The sequence below is a fragment of the Centropristis striata genome, chromosome 3 (assembly GCF_030273125.1).
Source record: "Centropristis striata isolate RG_2023a ecotype Rhode Island chromosome 3, C.striata_1.0, whole genome shotgun sequence".
Lineage (NCBI taxonomy): Eukaryota > Metazoa > Chordata > Actinopteri > Perciformes > Serranidae > Centropristis > Centropristis striata.
Genome location: NC_081519.1, coordinates 24,528,263 through 24,549,935, shown reverse-complemented (window position 1 = coordinate 24,549,935; position 21,673 = coordinate 24,528,263). Strand labels below are relative to the sequence as shown.

Below are 21,673 nucleotides of genomic sequence, written 5' to 3'. Positions count from 1 at the left end.
ACTGTATATACAAACTAAACCTTTCAGACAAAACTGAAACTGACAAATGCCCAAAAAACAGACTAAAAAGACTGACAATGAAATAAAAGCTAATTGAATATTCAAAACTATTAAAACCTTGCCTAGAGCCAACCTTTTAGTACATATTCACACTCTGTAACTGCCAGGTCTAACTAAAAGCAGCTTGCTCTTCACTAGATCAGACATTTTTCAGGTTATAATGGTGCAACAATTGAATCTAGCTAGAAGTTACTAAGAACGTATGAAGGAATTACATTCAGATTCAGTAATGAATGAATTGCTGGTGCAATGTAATCCTGAACTCAAACACTTGTTGGCATGTGTGCAATATGTGGATTCATAAAAATATATACCATGGTCTTCTGTGCTGTGTTTGTGGCCTGTCTATCCAGCCATGTGTCTCAGCCTGTGTGAAGACCAAATGGCAGGATGTAGAGCTGTGAAGTCTATTAGGAAAAAATCACACACTGCCACTCAGCCGTCAGGAACGTTTGATTAAACTTCAGGGCGGGAATGTGGTTTCAGCAACAATTTTCACTTCATACAATAATGATGAGTGTAGGCCAGCGGAGGTAAGGGGCTCGGAGAGAACGTGGGAAAGGAGGAGGACAAAGTAGGAATTGGTCTGAAATGGTGAAGTGGTTTCAGAGGGTAAATGTGCGCTCTCTGATGTTATAGGTACTTCAGTGTCTTCTTCAAGCACAAGAGGGCTATTTCACTGAACACACTCTGACATGGCACCTGACTGTTACTGGACCACAATCTCACTGACCAGTCATTCACCTTGACAGTTTCTAAGCTGCAAAGTAATGAAGTGATAGCACATTACAGAGTGATTCTCAAAGCCCCAGGGGTCTGTGGCAGGGGGCCTGAAAAGTTTCCATTCATTCATTTAAATTACAATGATATATATAGTACTGTGCAAAAGCCTTAAGCAGGTGTGAAAAAATGCCTTGTCGAATTGATGCTGGTTTGAAGGCAAAGGGTGGTCACACTAAATATTGATTTGATTTTTTTCCACTGTTCACTCACTTTGCATTTTGTTAAATGATAAAAAAAACTATTAACATTTCTATTTTTGAAAGTATTCTTATTTTACAGCATTTTTTCACACCTGCCTTAAACTTTTGCACAGTACTGTATATTAGATTTCCCTTTTGTTTTTTCAATATATGTAATATAGTTAAAGAATTGTATCCTTATTCCTTTAGAATCTGCAAATTTGTTTAATTCATTTGTATTATATACTAATAATAACCAAAATCATTATTAAGAAAACCATGGAAAATGTCTAGATATCAGCTCTTAAATTAAACTCTTATCAGCTACTTTTGTTGTTATCATTATATTTGTCCAAACAAATGTACCTTTAGTTGTACCAGGCATTAAAATGAACAAGAGAGTAAGGAGAAAACAAGGTGGTCTAATAATGTTTTCCATGACTGTATTTCCTATCTGGTGTTTCTCCTCTGCCAAATAAATAAGACAATACAAGCATAAAACATTGACTTTGTCAAATTTTTCCGAGGGACATTTATTAAGGGGTCCTCTGTATATTTTCTAATTGTTTCTGATTGAGAAGATAATTTGCAAAGTTACAAACAAAACTTTAACCAAAAAAAAAAAACGCATTAGGGCAACCCCTTTAACAGTTTCTGATAAAATCCCAGAGTTTAAACAAGCCTGCAAGGGTTTTCTTATTTAATCGGACTTATAAATTACTGAAAGACTGGACTGAAGGAAAAGATTTAAAAGTTAAAGTACAAAACGTGAATGCATAAAAGTTCAGCAATATAGTCTGTTAAAGTCTCATCTCTTGACCTTGAACAAGTTAAGCCTGCAGGGTGAAATCATTTCATTAATTTTGAATGGAAAAGTTGAACTTTTGAATTCAATTTCAGTAATAATATTGACTTTAAATAGGATAATTTATAAATGATCACATCACCACTCAACTCAAAAACATATCCTATATCTTTATAATGTATGTGTAATAATACATTTAAATTTACCCCCCAGCCTTGTGTCACCTGTCAGACACACTTATTTCTCTGTGTAACACTTAGACACACAGGCACACACCTTGTGGTTTTCACCCTCGGTCCCTGACAGAAAGAATCTCATTTGAACTCTCTTCGTCGCTTTCCCTCTGCTCATTGAATGTCATGCAAAGAGAAACATTTTATAGACAGCTCAAAGCCAAAGTAGATGGCTTCCTTCTGACTCATTATTATAAAAGAGGCTTGGAGGGCATTTCAAGGCTTCTGCGTATCCAACACAATGTAGGTTTTGGGGGAATTAGTCATATGCTTATAAAACGGACAAGCGCCATTCAGCACGGCATCTCCTTTTGTGTGGCATTACAGTGTGTAATCAAGCGCCGCACTTTCCAGGGCAATCACGTCCTTTATCACAGAGGAACTGTCGCCAACCACCTACGGAGTGGGAGGATAAGCCCTGTGGGTAATAGAGTGTGGTGGGCGCTTGATTGGGTATGGTGAGTGAGAAGTTTTTGCTCACATCTCACTCCACTCCCCCCCCAAATCCTTCAACAAGTCATAGCTGAGGACCTTCATCTGCACAGGATATGGGACACACTTTCACGCCACTTACTTTCTGTTTACTTATTTATTTGTTGCTTTCATGGAACATTTCAGCCTCAGGCACAGTGCTAACTTACTGACGGACTGATTAACACACATAAAAAATTTCACACACTCAGTTTTTTTTGTTTTTCCTCATCTCAGGGTAAGAGGGAGGCACAGAACTGCCTGAGGTAATTAGGGGTGACATGATGTTTATGTAACCTCCAAGCCTCACAAACCAGATGCAATTATGGGCTCCAGGTCCCGGTGACCCCAGCCCTGTAGCGTGGCACCGCAAAAACTGCAATCCCGTGTCCCAGGGGTGAGCCTGGTTTTGCAGGGTGATGGGAGGAAGGTGGGAGGGTGGAGTGGGGGCAAGCAAGAGTTGAGTTCTTTTCACAGCTCCCACTGACGGGAGCTCTTGCTGCCTAATCCAAAGTGACGGGCACTTCAGTGGAGAGGGTGCAGAGCCCCCCAATTTCCGCCAGGACCCCACGGCAGGGGAAGCAGAGAAGCCAAGGGTTGGGGTGGCAGACTTATTGTGGCCCAGTGAGAAAGAGTGGGGCATGGGGCCTCATTACAACGCTTAACTGCACTCACAGGCCCTCATTAACCCACCACACCAGTGACTCAAATCAAAACAGACAATAAAAAGAGGTCCCCGTTTGAATAAAGGCCTCCATTTTAGTGTGACTTGGAGTTTCAGCATTGTAACTGAGTACTTTATGGAGCTTTTACACAAACAGATTTCCGTAAACACTGAAGTTTGGAACAATGGGTCAATTTAAGTGAAGGAATCTCCTCAAAAATGTGGTCATCCAACTTGTGTACCATTTCTATTTGACTGCTTCCATGTAGACATCTGGGAATTCCAGAGGAATGTAATGAGAGAGCGAGAGTGTAGTTAAACAAAACCCTATATGTCCGCTGCAATAAAAGCACAGTAACACAGTGCTTTAGGTAGCTCAGTCACAGAAGACTGCCCTCAGTGCAGGGGAATGGATGATGAGAGATGACAGGCACTTACGTATGTTGCTAATGGGATGCAAAGCCAGTGCAAAGATAAAGCCCAGCCTCTATCCCCCCCCTCAGCTCATCAGTGCTTGGGGGAGAAAAGCTTGGCACGCCAAATGATCCGTTTCATAGACACAATTAAAGAGCAAATCAATGCTGCTGCCTCTGTGAAATAATTAGAGATGCTGCCGACTTCAACCGCAACCACACAGTGGAAAGCATGCAAAGCTCTGATAGTTGCAGAAGAGATACTAAAGGAGATTTTGAGGTATATTTCCTGAGATCCTGCAGATTAAAAAGTTACCCCACTCACTGGGGGAACCTGTTCAGAACATGCTGGCTTCTTTGAAGAATTTGCAAAGTAGCTCATAGAATGTGTTATACCTACACAGTGTACTACGCTTACTATATATTATGAATGTTTTTAATGGAAAAGTACAATCAGGTAGCTGGACTAAAATAGAGCTTGATCACTGCACAGTAGATGTCAAGGAAAAAACAGCACCTAGGCAGCTCTCAGCCACACAGCCTGAAAAACATGGTGATGAGGTCACACTGTTAAGACCAGCAGGCCATCACATTCTGTCTGTCACATCATCAACAGCACTCCTTCCCATTTTAGAGCCCTTAATCTGCATACATCACCATACAGGAGAGGAAAGAAACAGACTTAGTGCAGGTCTATGTACTGTGCATTATGTGCTTGTCGGGGAACGAGTGTGATGAAGAGGTGCTGTACAGGGCAGAAGAGACACAGGAGTAACACAGAAATAGACATGGGGGAAAGATGAGAGAAGAGAAGAGAAGAGAAGAGAAGAGAAGAGAAGAGAAGAGAAGAGAAGAGAAGAGAAGAGAAGAGATGAGAAGAGAAGAGAAGAGAAGAGAAGAGAAGAGAAGAGAAGAGAAGAGAAGAGAAGAGGAAACCACATGGGGAATATAAAGTGTAGAAGACGACAGATGGGCCCACTTACCAGCCTGGTTAGTGGTAATGTTGACTGAGGCGTACTGAGGGGAGTAGGGGCTCTGATCTGACACCCCGTTGACAGCCTGCACCTCGAACGTGTACTGCGTGTGGGCCAACAGGTCGCTGATGTAGACCCGGGGTTCCGTCAGGCCCAGCTGACGGGGCACAAACTGAACGTTGTCCCCGCAGCGGGTGCAGCCTCCCCGGCCTCCGCCACAACTCTTGCAGATGATGTTGAAGACCACGTCCTCGCGGCCCCCCGAGTCCCGGGGAGGCATCCACTCCAGCATCACGGAGGTTTCATTCACACTGGAGATAACGGTCTGTGGAGCTGAAGGGACGGCTGGAAAGTACAAGAGAGATTGTGAGGTTAAAACTTGAGTAATTAAACCAATACACAGATACTTTGGAATGTAAACTCTTGAATCAAATTTCTAACTCAAAGTAAATCCAGTGCAGAGTCTGATAATTCCAACAGTGTATTGGGGCCAAGTATGGAAAAAATAAAATAAAATAAAATAAAATAAAATGAAATAAAATAAAATAAAATAAAATAAAATAAAATAAAATAAAATTTAATGAAATAAAAAAAAAGTTATATATATATATATATATATATATATATATATATATATATATATATATATATATTTATTTATTTATGGAGGGGAGGGGGTAATATTTTGAGAAAAAGTCGCAAATATACAAGAAGTTGTCTTTATAGGAACCACAAACCAGGGTGTGGACGTGCTAACATCTAACGTCTGTAGGTTCAATTAGCCGTGTTCTAATATAAGTGTTTACTAAGTGTTTAATGCATGGATGAATTCAAACAGGTTTCACCAGACTGACTAGTTCTTACTTAAAGAAAGGGTTATTATCATGAACTTTGACTGAAACAAACTAAAACGAGCAGTAAAAAAACATTGCATTCAGCATGAATTATAGTCAACTCTTGAACATTTAAACATTTAAAAAGACTCGACATTCCAGGAGATGGCGCTATCTTGCAATCGCTTCGTACTTAATCTATATTGTTCTTCACATTCAGTCTAGTCTAGCAGAATTAAATAACAAGGACATGATTTGAATCGATCAAAGCCATTTAAACAAGAATCAGCTCAGGTCTAATGTTAACCAACAGGGATCGGGATGAGATGATTCCCAAATGAAAGGGTTCAAATATTATGGCGAGGGTTGAGCCGATGGATGATGACATTGTCCATTATCAAACAGTTATCGACCATTGAGCCCAACAATGTGATTTTAAATATATACAAACTAAACCTTTCAGAGGAAAATTAAACTAGCAAATTCCTAAAAAAACAAACCAAAAGTCTAACGCTGGGAATGGGATACTCCATTGTCTTTCTGCAATCTTCAAGTGTGATTCTAGTTTTATGTTGGTTCGTCGCCACAAGTAACCCCTTCCACACAATCATGTTAATCTCTGTATTAAAGCAGTAGGCGACAGAACCATATTTTGGCATTCGGCAATCATGTTTAAGTGAGATATGGTTAACTGTAGGTAAACAAATTATGTGGAGAGCAAAAGAGATGGAACCCATGTGACAATGATTATGTTTTTAATAGCTTGACTAACCGACTGCTTGTTAAACAGCCTGGTTGTAAACATCGTCTTGTTAGTCCAACTCCATTCTTGCATGTCCAATTTCTATTTGGACTGTCCATAATAACCAGCGTGCACAAGAGAAAGTCTTGGCCCATTATCAGGATATTTAATGGTTACACCAGAACCACCAAAATATTGGCCCCAGTCCCTGGAGGCTAAATGGTTGTTAGACCAATAGTTGATAGGTTCCGAGATTTCAGTCATGCGATCCATTGTTAATATCAAAATCTTGATTTTAGCACTTGCTTATTGGTCAAAAAAGAACCAAAAACAGTGTTAACAATCCAACTTTTTTTTTTGCTAAAAAGATGGATACACATCATATCTAGAAAGTCTGTTTCGATTTAGGAAAGAGAAGTGTTACTCATACGAGCCACGACTTCAAGGGTGGTGTACTTTTGCATCAACTACATTCCACAGCATTGTTCAAATCTCATGATGGAAACTGTTGTATACTTGATGGTGTGGAGGCCATAATTACAAACTCCGCTTAAATAACACAGCTTGGGAAATCCACAAGTTCACGAAGATCCTGCAGCTGGTTATAAACGTCTGAGATGACTGCGTTCCAAGCTGGCGGTGCCTCTTCCCTCGGGATGTCCGCTTACACTCTTTCATTTTCTGTGCTGTTGTCTACCGTCAAGTGTTTTCTTAACATCTATTCTTGACAATTTTCTCATGGAGCATCGTATAGAGTGACTGCAGTGAAGGGGAACCTACTGTTTCTCCCCATTGAGACATTCTTAGCAGCTACGCATTACAGGGTGGAAACTTTCCACATGGTGCTACATGTTGAGTGACAGGCCAAACAAACAAACAATGAGAACTGTTTATCTTTTACAGCCATGTGCACCTAATTATGGAAGTCGTACCCTCCAGGACTAATGAGATAAACAGTTCCACTCCGCCCACAACATCCTAAATCTGAATCGATCACTTCTTATTTAACCTCCTTTTAATTGGCAGCAATTAACAGATCTCCGGCTCTGGAAGGAAGCCCGTTGGAGTGCCCTTCTTGGTGTCTCTCATACATGGAAACATAACTCCTCCTTGGCATCTCCTTCCTGGGGAGGAGGACTAATATCCCCCCCATTAGCTGGCGGGCCGCTCTGATGGGCCCATTCCCTTGCTTTAATCAGGCCGGGCCCTGCTGCGCTTAATACGGGTGACGTGACGCTGCTGCTTTCTCATTCACAACAGCTGCTCGACTCCCAGAGCCAGGCTTATGCAAATCTCCTTTGTTGGAGACCATCAAATCTTTTCCCTCCTCTCTCCCTTTCAACAGGCAGAGAAGGAGAGTGAGGAAAAAACACTACCAAAACGTTGAAAGGAGCTTTTTTTCTCACTCACCCCCGTTTTGTTTTAGTCAGACCACACTCTATGCACTGATTCTCTGTCTTTCTCACATACACATAACCCCTCTCCATCTCTCTCAAATTGCCTCTCCTTCTTCATTCCTTTCCCTCGCGCTTCACCCCTCCCTCCCTCCCGCACTTTTGCTTTGGTCTATCTTTCCGTCTCCCTCTCTCTTGCTCAACCTCAGTGTCAGCCTCAAATTCAAATTCAAATTCAAACAGCTTCATTGGCATGACAAGAGAGAGTCTCGCCCAGGCCCATTCTCCGTGCCTGCCCCTTCACAAAGCTACGCGCCCTGGCCCAGTAACCTCTGGTCCGGCTTGGAGTACGGGCTGTGTGATGTTGAGGAGGGGCAGCCGAGCCTTGTGTGTTGGGTCAGGTCTGTGGACAGCCACACTATGAGCATGTCAGCGGCGTGTTGGTGTGAGGGACAGCTCTGACAGGGCTCCTCTGTTTGGAGTTACATGGACTACCACTGTCCTTTGATCCCCGAAGCTCTGCTGCTTGCGGGTGTGAAATAAGTATGTGTCAAAGAGTTCATATTTCAACTCAAAGACTTTGTGAGTACATAATCATGTCTTGTGTGTGTTTTTGTTTTGAGTGCAAGTTAAAGTTCACGGCTAACAAGTCCAGCTCAGAACTTTACGTACTTGTGCAGGGCATCTGGAGAGGATCCGAGTCGGTGCGGTAGTATCCGTTGCGGCAAACGCAGTTGATGGCGCCTTCGCTGGTGGTACGGCTGTTGATGGGACACTGCATGCAGGGTTCATCTTTTTGAGTGGGCTTGAAAAAGCCAGACGGACAGGCTGAAAGAAAGAAGAGAGAAAGGTTTGAGAATTTAGATCACTGCACAAATGTGAAATACTTTCTTTGGATCAAAACATTCATTGTATGAAAGCAGCATGACAAGTCAATAAAATATAAAGATATAAGGGCTTAAACTTTTTTCATTTTTGATTAAGTGCTTAAAATCCAGTTCCAGACATGTTTTAAAGTGAATAATAATACAACTAATATTGATATTTAGTTTAACATGGATTTCCTACATAAAAAGTAGAAGAAAGAACATCTACTCTTTCTCCCTCATTGAGAAACTCTGGATCTGACCTTCACTGCTAGTCTTGCTAGGTTGACCTGTGAAAAAGCAGTGCAGGCCAGCTGCGGCTCACAATATGCTGACTGCAGAGGTGAGTCTGCATCTGGTTCATTTTGGAAGAGGAAAGACCTGAGAGATTTAGCCATACACGTTTGAGCCTCCAGTCTTGAGAATTTTGTTCACCAAAATCAGCGACTAACAGATGAATGTTTAATCATAATTGTTAGCTGGTTAGCTTGTAACTAGCAGTGGCTGACACTGAAACATGCAGTAACATATGTTATGTTTATGGTACAGTGTGCTTTTACTCTCAGAACTGGAACAGGTTCACCGGGGCAGGGTTTGTTTGTTTTTTTACGGCTTTTAAAGTATTGACGTGCTGAATCATTTGAAGTACCTTTTATTATTAATATGGAAAAAGCTCACTAGTGGCAAACTTTAGACAGATACAAAGTCATTACAGTCAAGGTCTGACATTTTATTGGCCATAAACATGAGAAAAACGCATTTTCAGCAGAGTGGGATTTTAATAAATCAGATCAGAACATTTCAGAAAATTGTGGAAAAATATCTTTCACGGTAGTATAAACACAAAGTAACATCTCTGAATTGTCTGTTTCTTTGAGCAACAAACCAAAACCTCAAAATTGAGTTTAAAAAAAGAGGACATTTTCTGTTGAACTCTCTTTAAATCAACTAATAAATAACTTAAATACAGTCTTAACATTCGATCTGGAAAAGAGAAAGAAATGCAAAGATTATTCATAATATTTTATATTTCAAGTGCTTTACTCCAGCCTACATTTACAAGAAATTTACATTTTGTATTACAAGAGAAGCCATCAAGTGACCAGAATTGAAAACAACCCGAAAAGCCCAGACCACGAGTCCAACAGATAAATATACATCAGCGCAGCCCGACATATAAATACACAGCAGTGAAGCCTCGCATGTGAGGCAACTCTCTGCAGATATGGCAACATGGCAACATGTTGTAAGTTTGCTTTGAATTATTCACCATGCTCTAGTTGCCTGAGAAATCTCGGAAGTGCCCTGCTTTCTGTTAAGAGCCCTTTTAAGGGCCTCTCTGCAGAAACCTGGGAGGAAAGTTACATTCATGATAGAGACGATGATGAACTCACACAGCACGGCTGCCATTAAACTCTGTGTTTGTGTATGTGCCTGCGTGTGGTTGAATCACAGGCTGTACAGGGTGAATCTGTTTGTATGTTGCCATAAGCATCCGTCATTGCAGCGATAAACAAACTAACTTAGCTGTCTGTGAAATCCCCTTATCCTCTCCTGACTCACATTCCGCCTAAACCTTCACCGCTAAAAAAATAACCTGTTTTTCAACGTTTGCACCTGCACCATGTCAAGAGCTATTTTTTTTATCTTGGGCCAAAGCAGATACGGTTTTGCTTGAGGTAATCCAGCTCCCACCTGCCCCGCTGATAAAGGCAGAAAATACAGAGGTGTTGAGACAGAGGAGGTGCATGTACAGTAACATGAAAATATGTACACGCGGGACACACTGCATATCTCAAGTTAAAAGCCCTCAGGTCTGTCAGGGCTGTTGTTTTTCTTTAGTAACAGTGAAAGAGGCAGGAGGAATTATTGAACCTGATGAAAGGAAACAAAATAAAAACAGCCTTTTTTATCCATATAAGGTGCTTTTTTATAATGCTTTCTATTCATTTTAAGCTGGTAGGTTCCTAGGAATATTTTTTTTTATAACAAAATATCAAAGCTGACCATCATGGGAACAATTTCCCTCCATATTCTGCATATTTCTAAACTATGACATGATTGCAGTTCTCTACATTGTAAAGTAATAAAATTACAGACACTATTTCATTCTGAGGCTCTACAGGCAATTACAACTCAACTGTAACATCTGGAATATGGAAACATCTGCAGCTGCAACTCTCATTTAAAGGAAGCCAAATCACACAGCAGAATTAGTCCGGGTCCAATCCCAATGTTTATATTAGACACACACATCACTGTTCTCAGAGACCCAACAGGCCGAGGATTAATGCTCTTTTTCCCTCCTGTGACTCAAAGAACATTTCTCAGCTCCATCACCTTCTAAAACTGGTCATTATAGTGATTCAAAAATTGCGCAGAAGAACAGAAAACAATAGACGGATATGTTTCTGTTTCTGCAGTTTTGTACAGTTGTAAAATCTATTAGTCTCCATGCCTCTCTCTTATTAAAAGGGCATACTTTAAGTGGTACAATATGATCAAACAAACCTTATTGCTTAACAGTGAGTGTGGTAAAAAAACAGCTTCACTAATACTGTTTTTATTTAATGCACAAAGCAAGAAAAAGAGGGCATGACATTTAAGCGAATGTGCGATTTGAAATTTTTATTCTATTTATGCAAAAACACAAAGGTGCCTTGAAGCTAAAAAGCACTGTGCTGTATTATCATAAATATCAGTGGCAGTAAGGGTTATTCCAAAATAAAAGTGAAGTAATCTGAAAGATCTCCTCACTAAGTATTGGCTTTGACATGTTTTTCTTTCCCCATGATTGATGGGGGAAAAGGTTTAGGGTACAGAGCGAAACATGAGGCCTGGACATTCACACTGCCAGTCAACAGCGTCTGTGAATGAGGCCCAGGCAACAGCTATGTGGGGAATTGGGATCGAACCTCTGCGCCGCAGCGAGGTCTATGGGAGAGCGGCGCTCCGAGGAGCAACACCAAAGGAAACAGCATAAAGAGGTAGTGAAGGGGGGAAAGCAGAGAGGAGCAGTGTAAAGATGGGAACAAAGAGACGGGAGGCGAGAGGTGGGGAATGGCTGTGTTTGGGAGTTTTTTTCTCTGCCAAGGAATTCAACGTGTTACTGTGCCTGCAGTGAATGTACGTGCTGCAACAGTATGCAGACTGTGCAAAACAATCAGAACAATGACTTTAAAATCTGCATGGGGACCAAAATGAATGAATAAAATTGATTAGTGCTTATAAAGCCCCATGATGCCTTACTACCAGTGTTTGTATTTAAATATGCCGTGGTAATTGTTGGATGGCTCACTGGTGGGTGATGCAAATTTAATCTCACCATGCACCAAAGATCCAAAAGGCACAGTTTATTGTCTACTGTTTTTATTTGGAGTAAACATTATTCAGGGAATACTTTTGTTTGTTATAATATTCAGTTTGCACAATAAAGTTAAAATATTGAATAGTTTAGTCCATATTTTGTCAAATTGGATAATTTTAGACCACCATAATCACACAGAGCCATGGATTAAAAATTATTAGACCACTGTTTTCTTCAATTTCTTGTTCATTTTAATGCCTGGTACAAGTAAAGGTACATTAACAACTAACTAACCTAACCTAACTATGACTGTATAGTCAAAAAAATCCTTAAATAAAGGGTCAAATCCAACTGGTATCTTTCCATTGTTCTTTCATAATTTATGGTTTATGTGAGATTTTTATTCTGGCTTTTATTTTTGTCTTTGTTTCATATATAATATAACAAAAATCAGAAGACAATCAGAAAAAGTTGTAATAAAATACTTTTCACCTTTTTCCATGAAATGATTGTGATAATGCGATTTATTATTGACAGATAAAGTGTATATCTTCTCAAAAGTTTATTAATCAATCTCCAAACATATGAAATGAAGCCACAATTAACAGGATTCTGTCTGAAAACGAAATGATTCCAACTTTATGGGCGTCCGTGTATATGTAAAACAACTTTTCATCTTGTTTTCAAGATGAGTTGAGCTCATAGTATTGAGATAGAGATTTAAATAGTGGCGAGTACAGAATTCAGTAGACATCGCTTGCATCAAGGAACTTAGCAGTAAAGTATTTTTGGATCACCCTTTGTGACAAAACTCTTTCATCTTGTACCTCCATAAAAAATTATTTGTAAAAACCTTCCTATCCAGTTCAAGAGGACACAGTATTATATGTCTTGGCATGCCTCTCTGCCCAGCCACGGTCATTATTTTGGGGAAATATTTGGGGAATTTCCACTTTATACCCAGATGACAGATTTTAAGAGTTGCAAAGTTGTCTGGTGTCGGATGTAGAGAGGCAGAGACGTGGAGAGCAGTGATTAAAAAACAGATCAGAGCTTTAATTCCCTACCTCCCTGCCTGCCCAGATTGCTGCTGTTGAGCTGTTTGATCACCATCCTGGCAGTCTTGCTCAACATGCGAGAGCTAAAGGCTGTTTTTTTGGATGTTTCCTCTAACTTCAGAAATCCTTCTGGCAAGAAGAGTTAATTAATGCAAGAATATTCATTGACAACAGCTCCTCTGTTGTTCCTGCTTCCTATATTTAAAAAAAAAAACACCACACACGCGTCGTTATTAATATAATTAATATCATCAAACATGTCACGTTTTCCTATCAAATCCCCGGGGAATGCGTACGTGGATTGTGAAAGTGGGACAAACAATGAAGTGTGGCAATAAGTCAAGAACAAAAGGCCACACAGAAACGCTTTAAGAGAATTTATAAACACTTCAGACTCCGTTTCGTTGGTAGTCGTGTCAAAAGGTCCAGATCACCTCAAATTGGTTCCAGAAACACCGCAGACACATTCACTCTAAAATCATATATTTGAAAAACAAATGAAAACTTGTGGCAGCGGGGTGGGATAGTTGTGTTTCCAATGTTGTTTGATGGTTTAAAAACTAGGTATTACATTACTTTAATCTAACACTTAAAACTCAATCTGAATAATACCTCCCCCACACACACACATTCCAAACCTCCAGCTGCTTGTGTCTGTCTATGTTTATGACTTTTAATAATATATAGTGACATAAAGGCTTTAATTAGAGGTTTAGCTAGACTCACTGAATAAAAATAGTACTGCCAGAGCTGTGAGAAGCAAGTCGCTGCGCAAAAAGGGTGCTAGTCAGTTTTTACAGCAGGTAATTTGCTGGTTGTTTCAAAGGTTTCCTGAATATTATAGCCGGAGAGATTTATAGCACGCTGAAGACGAGACCTGCAGCTAAAAACCATCTGAATCCTGCAAAGCTCTGTGCGACTGCGTGCGACTGTTTATGAGTGTGAGAAGAGAAGAGGAACACACAAAGAGAGAGAAGAAAGACAGAAGCAGGGAGTGTTGTTTTTCGGTGGAGATGCCGACGTGACCGGGTGGACTGGAAACACTCCCTGTGATTCTGGCTTCTCTGACCAGATCAGCAGTCACAAACACACACACGCATAGCACATAGAGAGAGGCCAAACAAAGACTGAGCATTTGACATTTTTGTCATAGCCGCCTGGGCAGTGTTGGACACCGTGCGGTCACAACCAGACAATCATCTGGCTGATACGAGGTAATCCAGCCTGAGGCCACACCTATCGAGGAAAAGGAAGAAAGAAAAAAATAGCCCGACACCCATCCAGTCTGCTTCACCCACCATCTCTCATCTGCACCAGCCGACAGAAAGACTCTTTGTCCAGCAGTCTGTGGCATCACAGCAACAACAGCACCCCCCCCCCCCCCCTCTTCCCCCTGTTCCCCCTTTTCATGATCGAATCCGCCCACCCCCAAAACTGTTTTATTTAATGAACACACCATTAAAAAAGAGACAAGGGAGACAAAGACTGGCAAGGTGTGTGTGTGTGTGTGTGTGTGTGTGTGTGTATGAGTGAAAGAGAAAAGGCTAGAGGGGTAAAAAAAAAAAAAATATCAGGGGTGCTAGGTTTTGTGAGCACAGCAGGAAAAAGTGCTGAAAGCGGTGAAAACAGCCAGCGTCAGAGGGATTGTGTGTGTGCGTGGATGCTGGGTATTTCCCTGTATTCCATTGTGACCAAAGAGGCCGCTACAGTGTAAGTTTGGGCCTCTATTTGCTTTGGTGCCGCCTGTAAAAACTATTTATACGAACCGCTGCAGGGATAGATCAGAGGCTATCGTAAAAAGATGTGTTTCTTTTACAAGGCAGACCACTGTTCCTCCGAGGAGAAAATTAGATTAAGACAACCTGTTAGCTTTTGCAGTTGCTTTCTCATTACCTCTGCCGTCCTGCAACCACAACGACAGACCATCAGCCTTTGAACCGGTCACGTCTAAGTAGAGCGTAACCTTGTGAAACGACAGTCATGGCCACAGATTAACCAGAGGAGAGCAGCCACGAGTTGTGTGTCTGTTCCTGGGTCTGAGGACCAGCCCCCCTCCCTCTGCCTCAGCACTTCCATTGGGAACACAAGCTAGCACTGTTTGCAACACAGGGTCCCAGCAATTCAATTAGGACCGCAGTCCTCCTCGCCGTCTAATTCAATCAGGCTTGTGCGAAAGCTATTAGACAACTGGCATTTGCTTCACCCCACACACACACTGGCACACAAATGAGATATTAATTTCTCCCTCTAGGTTTCCATGTCTGGTGCAATTAACAGGTCTGGGACTCTGCGTGGCTCCTCACACTATAAGCCAGGACAGTGCCAGTGAGCGAGGGTGACCACTGATGACCTACAAGGTGTAAATCAGGCTACTCTCAAACTCAAGGAGAGCACAGGGTCATTTAAACGGGTTATTTTCTAGGAAATGTTCAACATTTATAACTAAGAGATGTTAAAGTTTGAGGGCAGCTCCACTGCTTTTCTAAATCCTGGTAATAAGTAACTAAAAAAAGGGCACTTTCATGGTCTTACCCAATGAAAGGAAAAACACTGCAACCAGTTATTTTAATGATTAGGTTCCATTTTTTACCCCATTAACTTTGGTGGCAAATCTCAGACCTCAAGCTGGGAAAAATGAACTCTGAAAGACTCACAGACTCACCCAGGAGTCAGCCTTTCACCAAAGAATTATCTGTTTAAGTTCCTTGAAAACTGGTCCAGACATCTTATATAAAGGCATTCATGCAAACGTGTGCGTCACTGTGTCAACGTGTGTTCGTGTAACTTGTGTGTCGTGGGGTACGGGAGGACAGGGAGATGATTGGGAAGTGACTTTTTTCCTCTGTGTCCCTCAGCATTTTTTCTCTAAGCTGCATCTCCTCTGCAGTTGTCACAGAGCTCACATCCCCAATCCCCCCCCCGACCCAGCAGCCTCCTCTGAGACAGATTAGGAGCCAAAGTGAGCAGCAGATTAGCTAGAAATGTGGGACACCTGGGAAATGAGCTCTGAGGGCGCAGGGTCCTCAGGAGGGCTCGGGCTTAAAGCGCGCACACAGACAAGACATGCACTGTGCACACTCCCAAAACACACAGGACATTGCACCACACACGTAATACACACACACACACATGCCCAGAGCTCATTTAATTCCATCTTCTTCCAATACATATACATCAACACATAAATAAGCAGAGACCATAAAGAAGAAAGCTGCTAATAAACCCCATCTGGCCACTAGCCAGAGGACAATTTCAGCTCATACAGCGAGGGCTTAACCTCATATATGTGGCACATATACAAGGCTCACCATCTCAAGGTTTGGTATTTACAAGGACAAAAAGAAGCGAGGAGCACTGTTCAGAATGTCAGTAGCAGCTAAAAATACTCCATAAGGGAAATATTAGTCATGTAACAACTGGTGTAAATTAATTTCCCACTAACTGACCTTATTTCTCATTATCTCCTTAACGTCGGCCATAAATAACACCAGCAAGCGACGTGGCATAGATATACTGTCAAATTGTAGCCCATTTTTGTTTCGTATAACACATAAACATACATTTATGCTACCAAGGCCCTCATCAATTAACCTGACCAATATTCTTGATTAATAGGTGTCAGAAAATAGAGACAATCAGTCTAAAACCCAAAAAGATTCAGTTTACACTGATTTAAAACAGAGAAAACCATGAAATCTTCATGATTGAGAGGCTGGGAGTGGTGTATATTTGGCATTTTTGCTTGATAAATGCCTTAACTAATGAAGTAATTAAGCAATTAATCACTTGACTCGTATATCAGCACTTTGCTGTGTTACATTACATTGAAGTACGCACACACAGAGAGCACCACCCTGCTTCCCGAACACTGCTGCCTGGAGATAGTGCGTCATTCCCATGTGGCAAACGTTAAGTTCCTTGATTCAAACAACGCTGGCAGAGTGGCCCGCTGTTCAAGAGACCACAACGCTCTCATGATGATCATCAGGTCATAAATACCAAAGGAAAAAAAATCAGTGAAAACTATCTTAACCACAGTATTTCCATACTGTCTGATAACTACCATCTGTCAATAGAGGAGGAAACAGAGATGAAAGGAGAGTATCACTGGAGCCATGCATGCAGCACAGTAATAACGTCTGGAATTTTCACTGCGCTCCCTTTCTTTTTTTTCTTCTTTTCCCACTTTTTTTCAGCACAGGGGGGAAAAAAAAAAGGCAGAAATGTGGAATGGTGAAATTACAGGCATCTGAGCCAACACATACACGCACAGGATAGGAATATGAACGAGGCTGGAGGGTGGGCGGTTGTGGGGAATAAAGCGGAAAGGGTCATTTCATGCAGGCAGATCACTTGACAGCTTGCTCTCCAGAGGATGTTGGGGGTCCAATCAGGTTGCTGGTGGACCCCTTCGGTACACTGGGCTGCAGATGGCTGGGGTGTGGCAGGAGGCAGGTCTCTTTGTCGGCATTAATCTCCATTTAGGATGGCTTGTCAAACCTTCGGGATCGGCATCACATTGGGCCTGGCCACATTGTATTCCATTATTTGTAATGAGCGATCATTAACGGAGCTGGGAAAATGTCACTTAATGCAGATAATGGGTGCATAATTTGAAATTATGGCGTGGTTCGTCCGTAATCTGGCCACCAAATGAGCGTCTGTGCTCAGAAGGGGTAATTAATTCAGTCAAATTCTGCATAGGAAATTAGGGGATGTATCAGTGGTTACAAAATAGCCTAATACAAATTAATTCAGCTCAATAATTTTGTGTAACAATTAAGAATTAATTGCCTTGCAGGCCTAATTTGGAATGGCTTGATTAAACCACATCACATTGCATGTTGTGTTGTAAAATCGGAAAAAACGGTGTTTACACAACAACAGCCTGAGCTTATATTAAATAATTATACCTCCCACCACCAGCTCAGCGATGTCCGCTTTCTTTCTGGGCGTTCATACTGTTGCACAAAGTTCGTCTCCACCAAACAAAGACAGTTTGGCCTTATTTAACATTGCATGCAAACTGAAAGCAGAGACGGTGAACTTTCACTGTTATGTGACACCGAGTGTCAGTTATTGTGCTTGAAGGGCCACAATGCTCCTCACGGTGGGAAGGAAGGGGGGAGAATACACTTGTCTTTTCTTGTACGGCCGTGTCTGAATGGGCGTACACTGTTTCAAATTTGAAGCAGGTAGGAAATGAGGAGACTTAGGAGATGATCAGATGTCAGTGCTAAGCTGTCATTGTTGAGGCAAACAAAGGAATGTGGGCAGCCTCCACCCTCCCTCACGCTCATGGGAACTGATCACCTGCTGCACCGCAGGATGCAGAGAATACCCAGCATCCCTGGAAACACTCACCTATGACAAGATTATACAGAGGGTGCAATGATGAGTTTCCTTGAAAAATATCCAATTTCTCTACTCTGGGCAGCCGCTCACATACATTCCACATCACTCATGCTACAGCTCCATAGAGAGCAAATGAAATTACATATTTTTGTAGGCCAACCTGGAAGGTAGTATTGCCATGAAGTCTATTGAGAATTCTCCTATGGAGTTTTTGCATTGGATTTTGGCAGAAAATAAGCTCTGTGGCAAAAACACGTTTCTGATGCTGACACGTTTTGTTCAGCAGGAAAATCTTCACAAATGAACACTTTTACGATGTTTGAAGAGTTAATGCAGCTGAAAGAAGTAAAGAGCTAACGTTATGCTAGAGCAAACTACATGCACGACTTCAGGGTCACTACCCTTAGCTTCAGACGCTCTCTGACAAGCTAACCAGCGGTTTTAACAAGCTAGCAAATCCGTAGCCTAATAAATTGTTTATTAACCTAATCTACAAGAGTTTGCAAGAGCTCTGAAAAACATAACTAGAGGCTTTGAGGCGGACTAGTGAGAGAGTTCCCAACCGTGCCTGGTGTGATGACGTTTAATGTCCCCAACAACCACTGTAGTCTCATTTAGCCACTTGTTATCAACCACCTATTTAAGGACACATAAAAACTTCAAAATTCACAAGTGGAGGTATTAACTAACGTCAGTGTTGTAGTACTCGAGATCGGTCTTGGTCTCAAGACCACTTTTTGAAGGTCTCTGTCTCGTTTCGGAATCGACTCACTTTTTACTTGGTCTTGTCTTGGTCTTGGACAAATCGGACTCTGGATTTTATTTCCAGACCGGTCAAGACCACAACTGTGCATTTTTGGATTTACTTGTTATTATCATTACTGTGATTTTGCATAAATCGTATTGATCGAGTACATCCAATAACATGACTCTTATATCATTTGAAATAGCTGTCACCGTTAACGGCTGTCACAACCTCCTGCCTCCTTTCACACGCCTCCCTCAAAAGTGCATATTAGTGGCAGGAGAAGAGGCCGTGACAAGATGTCAGCCAACTAGTCTGTAATAAAATGTGGTTACCTGAGCCAAAGATTTGTGCACAATTTGTAAATTCTGCAAAGCAACGCTAACGGAGACGGCGGAGACTGGTCTTGGTCTTGTCTTGGTCTCGACCCCTCAAAGTCTGGGTCATGTCTTGGTCTCGATACACTGTGGTCTTGGTATTGACTTGGTCTCGGTTTAGGTGGTCTTGACTACAACACTGACAACAAATTTTATGTCGTACAACATAACACATACATCTCTTCAGCTTGTGTTACCCACAGACCTAATTTCAGGCATCTAACCCGAAACCAATTAGAAATCCTCATGGAGTTTGAGAGGATGCTAACTTATTCCCTGGTATAAGAACTCATTCCTGTGGTGTCCTGTAGCACAGCATCTCTGGAAACACTCACCTATGACAAGATTGTACAGAGGCTGCAATGATGAGTTTCCTTGAAAACCTTCCAATTTCTCCACTCTGGGCAGCCGCTCACATACATTCCACATCACTCATACTTTATACTACGGCTCTGTAAGCCAGTGATTCATAAATTTATTTTAAGGCATTTGCAGGGAGGGCTGTGTTTACAGTATGCTCCCTCCTAGACACACAGATCGATGTGTCTGAACTCTTTATGAGTTTTGACTGGGGCTGTCAGTGCCTCGGCCTCCCAAACCCCCAAATGCGCCCTTTTCTCAAGGACAGCTAGTTGCTAGGGCAACAGGAGCCATTGCCATGTAAGGCAGCTTCTCCGCTCCGTTCCGCAGGCTGCACCCGAACCTCCCAGCCCTGATCACAGCCGCAGACTGCTGATGACAGTGGGACTGCGTGGAGGAAGCAGGATGAGTGGAGATGGAGGGTAAAGGGTGGAAAAAGGTAGAGGAAGGAGAGAAGCGGGACGAATGGAGGGTAAATAACCTCGATGACCTGCTGGAGAAATACGGCGTATTGGTCTGGAATGCACATAATTGTCTTGGCAGAGATAAGAAGCAATACAGGATGAATTACGCTGCCCGGTCCGTGAAATAAACAACCCGGTAAAGTTGCCTTACTGTTTTAGAGCTTGCCGGCATTTGTAAAATATCATCAGCTTCATGCTGATTTCCATCTTCCCTATCTGGTTCAATAGCCAGCATTATCTGCCCTTCACAACAGGCCCTGTAGCTGGCATCCTGGCCCATACAGGTGAGAGGCAAGCAGGGAGAGGTGGTTGTGTTGGTGCCGGGGGGTGGAGGGAGGGGGGATGGGGTCCTTTGTGCCTGGAGGCAGATGTAGGAAATAGCTGACAGAGGCAATCACTAGTCTGTATGTGTGTGTCTTTCTGTGTGTCTGTATTTGTAAAGGACAGCACGGAGAGCAAAAGAGAGCAAGACAGAGTGAGCGAGAAAGAGGGGAGCGAGGGGGGGAGGAGGAGGAGGAGAGTGTGGGGTGGGGGGGGGGCTTTACCAGAGTCCAAACAAAGGCAGCAAGCGGCAGCTCCAAGCTCGGTGACAGAGGCTCCCTAAGGTGCAGTCTAGCTGATGGACAGGTGGCATAAAGGGGCTGCGTGTTGTCCAGTCAGTGAGGACAAGAGGGGTGTCACAGGAAAAAGGGGGGGAGGAGAAGGGGAGGAAGGAAGGGAGAAGTGGGGGTGGTAGTGCAAGGAGCAGCTGGTGCTGAATCCTGTCACTGTCCCTGTGTAACCCTCCAATGCACATATACAAACACACAGAACACACACACACATACACACACCTCAAACAAAGCACAAAAGATAAACAGTACTCTTAGCTGGACTGAGAGTATCATGTTCGTAGGAAGGATTTTATCTGTGCAGCCATCTCTCCCTGGAGTGTATTTATTAAAGATTATATCAATTCTTTTGACCACAAGCATTTAATGAGGCAGCAGGGAGTCTGAGTGAATTCTATTATCCATCTGATCTACAAGAGAAAAAAACAACAGCTGTAATGGGCCTATTTCGCACGCATGCATGCATCCAAGAAACACACACACATGCTAGGAGCATGCACACACACTATCTTAGGAATCACATTACTTAAGTATGAAGTGAATCTGTCTGTGGGCAGAAATATGTGTCACTACAAACCACATTTTAATTGCTCAACTTCATTGTAATAAAAAGTGAATAAGGAACAAAGATTTTTAAATCATTAATATCTGAATTTGAATTGCTCAACTTGAATAATTGCAATAAAATAACTGAATTTGAATCATATCATCTGAATTTTTATTGTTTACTTGGAATAATTGTATTAAAAACTTACTCATAGTTCAACATTTAATTTATTCTTTTGGAACTTAATTTAAATAAACTTGAAACTGAATGTAATAATAAGGAATTGGAATCAGTGACTCTGAAACTGTAATAGCCAAGTTCCAATTTAGCTCTTGCAAATCAATTTAAGTTTACTGAGATGCATATTTAGTCGGGAGAGAAAATAAATGCAGACTCACAAAACTTTTGGTTGGCTAAGATTTTAAAGTTTCT

At 41.8% G+C, this 21,673-nt stretch overlaps 1 protein-coding gene across 4 annotated transcripts in view; it reads right to left on the bottom strand.

Annotated features, from left to right (window-relative positions):
* The window catches only part of ephb2b (eph receptor B2b), a 150,947-nt gene that overhangs the window by 45,713 nt on the left and 83,561 nt on the right, over nucleotides 1-21,673 (bottom strand). For all 4 annotated transcript variants that reach the window (XM_059328830.1, XM_059328832.1, XM_059328831.1 and 1 more), the window contains exons 4-5: nucleotides 8,224-8,379; nucleotides 4,592-4,927 (exon numbers count right to left, since the gene is read on the bottom strand). In XM_059328830.1, the coding sequence (XP_059184813.1) occupies nucleotides 4,592-4,927; nucleotides 8,224-8,379 (492 nt within the window). The remainder of the gene's footprint in view (nucleotides 1-4,591; nucleotides 4,928-8,223; nucleotides 8,380-21,673) is intronic.